Consider the following 11,220-nt stretch of genomic DNA (forward strand, 5'->3'; position numbering starts at 1 on the left):
CCCCCCCCACTTCTTGTTCAACCCTGCTCCAGCCCCCTTCCCCTCCCCCATTCAGGTCTGACCGCACTACAACAGAGGGGGTCCCGCTTTTCCTCAGTTGGTCCACCACTTTTAAAGTGCTCTACCCAATTTTTAATTAATTTATTTTTTTTTGGCCACGTGTAGAGGTGGGGAGGAGGGAGCCGCCACATTGGAGGCTGCAGGAGGAGACAGTGTGGTCGAGGGCCCCCGTTTTAGCTCAGCTGACCCCGCCCCTTGCCCATGCAGCCAATCTGCATCTGCACAGTTGGGCAAAAGCATTATGGACAGACAGACACATAGACTAAGCCTTTTATTATATTAGAATTGCTTGGACATGCAGGGATGAAGTCAGGAAGGCCAAAGTGTAATTGGACTTGCAGCTAGCAAGGGATATGAAGGGTAACAAGAAGGGTTTCTACAAGTATGTCAGTAACAAAAGGAAGATTAGGGAAAGTGTGGGTCCCTTACTGAATGGGGGAGGCAACCTAGTGATAGAGGATGCAGCAAAGGCTGAAGTGCTCAATGCCTTTTTCACCTGAGTCTTCACAGGCAAGGTCAGTTCCCAGACTACTATACCTGGCAGCACAGACTGGGGTGGAGGTGAGCAGCCAACAGTGGCAAAAGAACAGGTTAGGGACTATTTAGTGCGCATTCACGTGAGGAGAATGTGCATTCCCATGAGCAATATATCTATACTTTAGCCCGTGAGATTCATATAATGCTGATTCCTGTACAGGTTCTTTTCTCAGCTTAAAAAAGAAAAAAAAACTACTTTATCTCAGCTTCTCAACCTGGCATTTTGGTTGCTTAAGAGATGCAGTGGACTGGGGAGGGGGCATCCTGTGCTTCTCAAGCACAGGATGCCCCCTCCTCAGTACCTTCTGCTTCTGAATATCAGCCAGGCAATCGGAGGTGTAACAACGCAGCAGGCACATGGGACAGCTGTGATACATGAGGGGCAATGGTGACTTTGGGCTGCTGCTGTGCTGTTAGTGCAGTTGTGCAACTGAGGTCACGGGGATGGTCTGCATCCTCCATCCTTCATAACAGCACCTGGGTCAGCTGCCATGGTTGTCCTACCCTAGTTATGTTACTGACATTAACTTACCATCCTGGCCCCTGGTGAGTCTAAGTTATACCACAGCAGGCTTGCATACCAATATGATCTTGCAGTCCCATAAGCAGATCTAGGATTTTGAAAATGGGGGTGCAGATGGTGTGGTAGATCATCACACATAACACAACACATAATTTTCTCCAGTTAAGGCAAAATTGGAAGCTTTACTAATATGATAGAGAGCAAGTACTGTAAGTTACTAAGTTTAAGATCAAAGCAAAAACAAATACCCCTACTGAAATGTGCACTCATTTGCTAGAATATATATAATTAAAGAAAACACACAACACATTAGGTAAAAATAGTCAAAGGATATTGTATCATTAGTTTCATAGTCATAGTTAAATTGTCATCTTTTTCAGATTCATAAAACAAAATCTAATCTTCTTGAGCATCTTGACAGTGCGTCAAATACTTCAGTGTCAGTCATTTTCACACCTGAATTAAGATTATCATACCTGAGTTAAGGTTTTTAGCTAGAGTTAAAAACAGTCTGCAGGGCTGTAAAATAGAAGACAGACATTACCAGGCAGGACTAAGAGACAGCAAAATTGTAGAACAAAGGATAGTTTAAATAGTGGAACATCAAAACCATTAAGAAGGAGAGAGGGTCATCTGTGGAGTCGAGAGACATTAACAGGCATTAACAGGCATTCTTCAAAGAGAAATGGGGCTTCCCCTCCCAGGCAGTTGGTTTTAAAATTTGGGTGGAGCAGGAATCAAAAGGGGGTGCAATTGTACCACTTTACTCTCCCTGGATCTGCCCCTGTGGACTCCTTTGTACACTTGCCTTGAACCTGTTATTCTCCACAATAGCCTGGGAAAATCTATTCTGGATAGGACTGATCAGATAACTTCTGATAAAACTTTGTTGTGCCAGAATTTGCTGATCCTGCAAAATGGAGCCTTTCATGGACACAGTCTGATCTCACTAAGCTTCTGGTGAAGCTGAGGCAGCCTTCCCACAGAATCAGCAATAGCCCCATGGTCTGCAACTTGGAGCAGCCATCTGAGAGGTCTGTGGCTCCAGGGTAGCATATTGTGTAGACTGCCCCAAAAGCTGGGTTCCATTTCCTTTCCCAGAGATCTTTGAAAACTGGAGTCTTTGTTCCTAACCAGAACAAATCCAAATTCCTCAATATCATAGTCCCTAGTGAATTTGAATTCCTTTTCTTCATGCACTTCCAATCCTGAAGTCTCTCTCAACTCTTTCCTTGCACTGCTTTACAAGTGGTTGCTGCCATGGCTCTCAGCCAACTACAATGAATATTCATAACTGTGGAAATAGCTTTGTGTGCCCTAACTAATAAAGACTGATTTTTCCAAACACTTAGACATATTTTATTGTCTAAAATATATATATATTTTTTAACATGGCAGTGACAATACGTGAGTTTTCAGGCTTGTTTTGGCACTAAATCATTCAATTAGTACTGTATCCATTTCTGGACTAGACTTTTCTGAGTTACAGTCAGTACATATTAGCTTAGCTAATCAAATGAACAGAAAGCCAGAACAATTAACAGAACCAACAGAGCAATAGCCACAGCAAAGAATTTGGGAAGTCATGCATCAATTATTCAAGACTAAAGAGAAAAAAAAAGATGCTTGTATTGCAAATGTAAGTGCATAAGAAAACAAGTTCTGCTGGAAAACAAAATATGCTGGGAAGGGGAGCAACCGTGCAGTGTTCCTGGCTAAAAAAGATTCTTCATATTTCCAATTGCTGGAATTCTTGTGAACAGTTTGATTCTCCAGGAGATCTACTACCTCTTTAACTTACGAGCAAGGTACTCTTTCCTAGATTCAGGACGGTCCTTGCACCTATTCTCCATTTTCTTCTTGTCCTGAAAACTGCATTGCTTCCATGAGGTTTCCTAGACTCAAGAGGTCTGTTTAGTAGCATATTGATATGTACCATACTAATTTGGCAATATAATTGTCATAGAATCATAGAAAATTAGGGTTGGGAGGGACCTCCGAAGGTCATCTAGTCCAACCCCCTCCTCAAAGCAGGGCCAGTCCTAACTAGATTATCCCAGTCTAAGCTTTGTCCAGCTGGGTTTTGAAAACCTCCATTCCTCAGATTCACGTATGACCATATTTACTACTGATACAAGAACCTCTTCTGTGTCCAGTCATCTTCTTCTAGGGTCACGCTATGTACCCTAGGGTCACATTCACAGTATGTAAGTAGGGTTACATCTTCTTTTAGGGTCTAGCCCATGTATCCAGAGCACACATTTATCTTCTCATCTCACATGTTAACCTTGGCTTTGTCATTTAAGGAAGTGTGATTTATAGACTACTGTTTGCATAGTGAATCTGAAGAGAAACACTGCTTTTGCCACTTCCATTAATTTTTCACTTTTCAGCCAGAGATACAAGAAATACAAGCTTTGGTGCCTGAGGAAGGTCTGCCAACACTTCTTCCTCTATAGACAATGTACAGAGAGACAGAAAACCATTTTTCAGGCCCTGCTGTAGTTGTTGGACTCTTTTTCTGGCCTATCTCCATGGGCTCATTTATCTACTCATGAGGGAAATTAAGATTTACTGCTTAAAGCAGGATCAGCTCATCTCTTCCACCTAATGATAGTGATTCCAGAAGCCCAGACTTATGGATGGTTTGTTCCAGGGCTGGAGGTTGTCAAAAGTGCAAGACTATTAGCTTTCAGGAGCTAATTTTTAACTTCTTGGTATAAAAAATGTAGGCTGAGGGCCTGTGCCAATACAGAGCTTGCAGCTAGGGAGAATTGTGTGACTTTAGGCATGCTTTGTATGCTCCCCTTCCTGGACTACTCTATGGTTGGAGAAGTTCCCAATGTTATGGCAGCCTCTCCAGACCACCCCAAAGCTAAATATCCACACCGACTTCTATGGGTCTTACCAGTTGATCCATGGCAGGCAGCCCTAATAGCCAGCTTCTGTACTATCATAGAGAAGTAGGGCTGGAATGGCCCTGCAGAGGTCATCTAGTCCAACCCCCTGCCTGAGGCAGGATCATATCTATCCAAATCATCACATTCAACCATAATTTAAACTCTACATAAGAATGTCAACCCTGACACAACACAGACCTAAAACCCTAACCTGCCACAGGTAAAGCAAGGGAACCATGGCAGCCAATGTCCTGCTACTATAAAATGTTGTCAATATATGCTCAAGAGGTTCCAGGTCCCACACCCCTACTATAGAGGAAGGCAAAAACCTTCACAGTCCATGTCAATCTGACCATGGGGTAAAATTCCTTCCTGATCCCAAATATGGGATCAGGCACATATTCTGGCACATGTCCACAAGGGGCCAGCAGAGGAGATTATGCTTAGGGGCAACCAACACGGGTTCATTAGAGGCAGGTTCTGTCAGACCAACCTGGTGGCCTTCTATGACCAGGTCACCAAATCCTCAGATGCAGGGGTAGCAGTGGACATAGTCTTTCTGGACTTTAGGAAGGCCTTCGGCACTGTCTCTCACCCCGTTCTCATTAAAAAACGGGGACTGTGGTGTCAACACCCACACAGTCAAATGGGTCACGAACTGGCTGGAGGGCCGCACCCAGAGAGTGGTGGTAGATGGGCCATTTTCAACCTGGAGGGATGTGGGCAATGGGGTCCCCCGGGGCTCGGGCCTCGGGCCTGCACTGTTCAACATCTTCATCAGTGACTTGGAGGAGGGGGTAAAAAGCACCCTGTTCAAATTTGCTGATGACACTAAGATGTGGGGGGGATGTGGGCACGCCAAAAGGAAGGAATAGGCTACAACCGGACCTAGACAGGTTACAGGGGTGGGCAGATGAGAATAGGATAGGATTCAATACTGACAAGTAAAAGGTGATGCACCTTGGGAGGAAGAACCAACACCATACCTACAGGCTGGGGAACTCCCTTCTTGTCAGTGCAGAGGCAGAAAAGGATCTTGTTATCATCATCGATGCCAAGATGAACATGGGCCGGCAGTGCAGGGATGCAGTCAGGAAGGCCAGCTGTACCTTGTCATGCATCCGCAGATGCATCTCAAGCAGGTCCAAGGAGGTGATACTCTGCTTCCATGTGACACTGGTCAGGCCGCAGCTGGAGTACTGCATCCAGTTCTGGGCGCTGCACTTCAAGAGGGATGTGGACAACATGGAGAGGGTCCAGAGGGGGGGCCACGTGCATGATCGGGGGCAGCAGGGCAGGCCCTACAAGGAGAGGCTACGGGACCTGAACCTGTTCAGCCTCCACAAGAGAAGGCTGAGGGGGGATCTAGTGGCCTGTTACAGACTAGTCAGAGGGGACCAGCAGGCATTGGGGGAGTCCCTGTTCCTCCAAGCACTACCAGGAGTGACTAGAAGTAACGGTCACAAGCTGGCAGAGGGTAGATTTAAGCTAGATATCAGGAGGTGCTACTTCATGGTCAGGGCAGCTAGGATCTGGAACCAACTTCCAAGCGAAGTGGTGCTGACTCCTACCTGGGGGTCTTTAAGACAAGGCTTGACAATCACCTTGCTGGGGTCGTTTGACCCCAGTACTTTTTCCTGCCATGGCAGGGGGTTAGACTTGGGTCCCTTCCGACCCTACTAACTATGAAACTGTGAAACTATGAATGGTGATCAGTCTGAGCCTGAGTGGAGGGGCAAGGCCCTCTAGTCAGAAATTTCTGGCTTTAATCCTAGCGGGAGCATTGACGCACCCCGGTCAAAGACCCCAGTCAGCACCCAATACCTGTAGCCAGCGCCCAATGCCTCTGGGAAGGCTTAAACACACCCTGACACATATAACAGAAAAGCATGGGAAGGGACAAGCAGCAAAGACCAGAAGCATGGGAAATACCCACGGTAGAACATAAGCATAGCTGTGCCTATATCATGTCTGACCAATGGCTGTCCGACCTCTTCTTGAACACTTCCAGTGACAGGAAATCCACAGCTTCCTAGGCAGTCTATTCCACTGCTTCACTATTCTCAAAGTGAATAAGTTCTTTTTGGATATGCAATCTAAACTTACTTTGCTTTAACTTCCAGTCATTGGTCTGTATCCTCCTCCCTTTGGCAAGAGAGAAAAGGCTCTTTCCCTGTTCTTTATGGCAGCCTTTCAAATACATGTATTTGAAGACTGCTATCATGTCCCCTCTTAAGTGCCTTTTCCACAAGCTGAACATGCCTAACTCCTTCCGACTCTCCTTGTATGGCTTGCTTTCCAAGCCCTTGATCATCTTTGTTGCCCACCTCTGGACCTGTTAATGAACACACGGAGCAGCACCAGGTCCAGGACATACCCCAGTGGGATTCCACTTGAAACCTCCTGTCATTCTTACATGGACCCACTAATAATTACCCTTTGCTTGCAACTGTCATGTCAGTTATCTATCCACCCCGCAGTAGTTTTATGTAGCCAACATGTCTCCAATTTGTTTACGAGAAGTTCATTCAGGATCTTGTCAAAAGCCTTGTTGAAGTCCAGATACACTATATCTACAGCATTCCCTTCATCCACTCAAGTAGTTACTTTGTCAAAGAAGGAGATCAAGTTTGTTTGGCATGATTTACTTTTCATAAATCCATGCTGGCTGCTGTAATGAGCCCTTTCTCCTCCAGATGCTTGCAAATGGCCTTCGTTAGGATATGTTCCAGTTACTTCCCAGATATTGAGGTGAGACTAACCGGTCTGTAGTTCCTTGGGTCCTCCTTCTTGCCTTTTTCAAAAAGTTGCACTACACTGACCTTTTTCCAGTCCTCTGATACCTGGCTCATCTCCCATGACTTCATGAAGATTATTGCCAAGGGCTCTGAGATTTATGAATTCATAGATTGTAAGGCTGGAAGGGACCTTGGAAGATCATCGGGTCCAGCACCCAGCAGAAAAGATGACCCCAGCAAGATGACTGTGTAGTCTCCTCTTGAAGATTTCCAGCGTAGGGGATTGCACCAGCTCTGGAGGGAGCTTATTCTACAGTCTGGACACCCTGACTGTGAAGAAATTTTTCCCAATGTTGAGTATGAATCGATCTTCCAGGAGTTTGTGGCCATTACTCCTGGTTCTCCCTTCGGGTGCCCTGGTGAACAGTTGCTCACCAAGCCCTTAATGTACTCTTCTAGTGTAGAGGTAAGCTGCTACCAGGTACCCGCTCAGCCTTCTTTTCCTCAGGCTGAAGAGTCCCAGATCCCTCAGCCTTTCCTCATAAGGCTTGCCTTTTAAGACTGATCATACAGGTGACTCTTCTTTGGACTCTGTGGAGCTTGTTCACATCCTTGTTAAAGTGTGGTGCCCAGAACTGGATGTGGTACTCCAGCTGTGGTCTCACCAGTGCTGAGTAAAACAGAAGAATCACCTCCTTGGCTTTGCTGGAGATGCATCGATTGAGATCTTCTCTGCCAGTTCCTTTAGGACCCTGGGATGAAGCTCATCCACCCCTGCTGACTTGGATTCATTAAGACTCAACAAAACTCTCTGACACTCTCTTTTGTTATCTTTTCCCTCAACTTGCCCCCTTCTTTACCCAGGTAATCAATGTTAGGTGTCTGGCTGCAGCTTAATTTTTTTGTGAAGACTAAAGCAAAGGAGCTGTTGAGTAGTTCTGCTTTCTTCCTAGCTTCAGTTAGGAGTTCCCCCTGGCTTGTAAGCTGTGGGTCCCTCTGCTAACTTGGTCCTTCTTTTCTAGCCGACATACTTGTGGAATTGCTTCTTCTTGTCCTTAACCTCTTTTGCCAGATGCAGCTTGTTCTTTATCTTTGCCTTCCTGATTTTTGTCCTTGTGGGTTCTTGCTATTTCCTGGTGACTTGGTGACTTGCCTATTCTTCCATTGCTGGTATACTTTCCTTTTGCATTTGAGGCATTTTAGAAGCTCCGTGTGCAGCCATATTTGTCTCTTGCCATTCTTCTTGTGCTTCTGTCATGTCAGGACAGTTTCTTGTTGGGCTTCCAGTACTGTGCCCCTTAGAAGCTCCCAGCTCTCTTGGGTGACTTTATCCTTCAGTCTGTCCTTCCCTGACACCATGCCTATTAGCTCCTTGAGTTATATGAAATCCCTCTTTTTGAAGTTTAGCATCCTAATTTTGCTGACCTCATGTTTTCCCTTTCTCAAGATCTGGAATTCTAGTGTACCATGATCACTTCCTCCCAAGTTGCCCATCAGCATCTGTAATGAAGGAAACTTTATCATTTGGGTGTCACACTGACCTTTTTACGTAGTAAAAAAGGGACAGGAACAGGATGAAGATAAGGGTCTCACTTCTCATCTTTGAAGTGTTTGAAACAAGTATAAATTACCATAAAATGTGAAAGCAATAATATTTAGTTCTCTGGATTCCCTCATCCTAATATCCTAGTGTGCCCTATGTAACTTATTACAGAGGAACCAGAATCTCTGATCCATCTTGTTTCATGCAGAATATCACCCTGTCCCCATTTCAGCCTCTCACATCAAAGGCTCAAGCAATGTCAAATCAGGTTGGCTCAGCAAATAGTCAGTAAAGCAGGTAGAACCAGCTCTGTATTCATCAAGTCTTTCTGGTAATAGCAACAGAGCTAGTTTGTTCTTGGGTTATGGTATTTGCTGATCACATCTTTTAGTCAGAGGAGGGGTTCCATCTAACAGGGTCTTGTCACTGGATTTATGTCGCAATGTTTTAGAAACAATGCAGCAGTGGAATGATTGTTTTGGTGAAGTCAGGAAGTCCAGCCTTCTCCTCAGAGTACTTGAGCTTCCCTTGGACTGCAGAGGGGAGACTGCAACTTAGTGAAGTCAGGGTTAGTGGAGGAATTTTCCAGATGAGACCTGGAAACCTTCCAGTTTTATATACTAGAGTATCCTTGAAACAATTAGGGTTATTTGGACCAATTTCCTTTTAGTTTGCCTGAGCACATGTTAGTGTAAACAATTATTTGTAATTCAAGTCAAAACACAGATTGACCACTAGTGGAGATTTGGAATTGGTTAATTTAAACAATTATCTATTTGCCTTCCACATAATAGACTGCTGTGTATCTAAGATACATTTTTCAAAAATGCCCAGATTACATAGGAGCCTGAATTCCATTTTCAAAAGCATCCCTATAACTTGGGAACTTTACTCCCCTTGGCTTTCAAAGTAATTTGGGTGCTTTTGAAAACGTCCCTACTTGAGCCTTGTGAAAAATCCCTTCTGGATATGCTGGCGATTGCTGTTTAATAGACAAATGCATATGTAAATTTCAAAATATATGTCTAGTTTTATACAACTACTTTTTCAGTCTTCATGTTTAGGCCAACTCATCTGAATATCAAATGGTGAATTTAGATATATTTGAGAAAGTGGACTTTGCAGGATATCTTTATTGATGCAATATAGAGAATACTTGATTTGATTTATGATTTTTCTGTTTTCTCTAACTCTCCTTGTCTCCACAGTTTCATTATTCTTGTGCTCAGTAAGAACTTTTTTATTCTGCTTTTTGGGTTCCTAGTGAATTATTATTCTACATGGCTAGGACACAGACACTATGTTGAATTGCTAACTTGTATTAAATTAATAGACCATACTGACATTCCTTGTAAGAGTAAATTTGTTCATAATATTACAGGGAAGAAATGTAAGTTTGAGGAGTCGGAGCAGTTCAGCAAGTGGGAGAAATTCTAGATCTGGGTATGGGACAGAAAATCAGTTGGCAGTAGCACCAGCTATTCCATATGCTACAGGGCGCCATTTGGATATGCACCGAACCATTAAAAGGTATGGTCATGACCAGAGCAGTTCCCCTCTCTTTGTGGTTGTCAGTCTAATGTCAGTGCAGCCAGTCCTGGGGCCCTGGTGCTTCTCTGCTCCTTGGGGTCTAAGGAGGTACTGGGCACTGTTCTTTCTTCCAGGTCTCTTAAGCATGCTCCCAGACCTATACTGATGCTGTTTTTTTGACCAGTGGACTTCCCTGAATCCCTGTTTTTAGACATACTTCTTCAAAGTCCCTCTGTAAGTGGGGACTCCAACTTCAAGTTAAACCCTTTTGGGGTAGTAAGGCAATAAGACAAGAAATGCAGGTTTAGCATAGGAATTTTGCAACCATAGATTCCTTTATTCTTGAAAGGTCTAGACAGTTACAGGTCTATGGCAGATAACAAATGGTCCTAACAGATGGTCTTGTCCTCAGCCTGATCTTACATCTCCTGTGTGGTCAGTTGCATTAGGCCCAGTAGTCTATACTGCTTTCTTGGCCTGTTTGTCCTGTCTGTGCCTGACATGGAGAACTGTGTACCTAGGAGGGACTGGTATGAACCAGTTGGAATCAGTTGTTAAGTAGGTCTTGGACCTTGCAAAGGTTTGCTGTCAGGTAGACTTCAGACACTGGACCCAGACCTTTTTCCGTGTGCTTAGGTGTGAGTGATTATTGCACAATATATCACTGGTCTGGGCTAGTCAATTCAGAGGCAACCAGATGAGGCAAACACCTGTGATGAATGTCTCATTTTTAGCTAACTTCTGAGGCATCCTGTACTCAGTCATGAGAACACAGTGTTCAGAATAGTCCACCTTATTAGACAGTTCTCAGCACACCCAGATATCCTGTTCCAATGTTGGGTTACAACACAAAATAAAGCTTACAAATAAAAGGGCATTCATAAAACAAAAAGGAATTTTCCCCAGCTCCCTTAGTCTACCTGATTGCCTTTTATGATCAGTTTACAAAGGCAATGGATGCAGGTGTTGCCGTGGACATAGTCTTTCTAGACTTCAGCAAGGCCTTTGACACCGTCTCCCACCCCATCCTCATTAAAAAAACTAGGCGACTGTGGCATTGATGCCTACACAGTCAGATGGATTGCAGATTGGCTGAAGGGTCATACTTAGAGGGTAGTGGTGGACGGGTCATATTCGACCCGGGGGGAAGTGGGCAGGGGAGTCCCCCAGGGCTTGGTTCTGGAGCCTGCGCTGTTCAATTTTTTCATCAGCGATTTGGACGACGGGGTGAAAAGCAACCTATTTAAATTTGCTGATGATACCAAAATTTGGGGTGAGGTGAGCATGCTAGTAGGGAGGGAAAGACTGCAACAAGACCTGGATAAATTACAAGAATGGGCTGACATAAACAGGATGCGTTTCAATACTGACAAGTGCAGGGTGCTGCAC

At 44.5% G+C, this 11,220-nt stretch overlaps 1 protein-coding gene across 4 annotated transcripts in view; it reads left to right on the forward strand.

The window, feature by feature from the left end:
* The window catches only part of LOC109311924 (transmembrane protein FLJ37396), a 141,498-nt gene that overhangs the window by 73,687 nt on the left and 56,591 nt on the right, over nucleotides 1-11,220 (forward strand). For all 4 annotated transcript variants that reach the window (XM_019537880.1, XM_019537878.1, XM_019537882.1 and 1 more), the window contains exon 24: nucleotides 9,683-9,831. In XM_019537880.1, coding sequence (XP_019393425.1) covers nucleotides 9,683-9,831 — 149 coding nt within the window. The remainder of the gene's footprint in view (nucleotides 1-9,682; nucleotides 9,832-11,220) is intronic.

This window comes from Crocodylus porosus, unplaced genomic scaffold, assembly GCF_001723895.1.
Source record: "Crocodylus porosus isolate Cpor-Errol unplaced genomic scaffold, CroPor_comp1, whole genome shotgun sequence".
NCBI classification, from domain to species: domain Eukaryota; kingdom Metazoa; phylum Chordata; order Crocodylia; family Crocodylidae; genus Crocodylus; species Crocodylus porosus.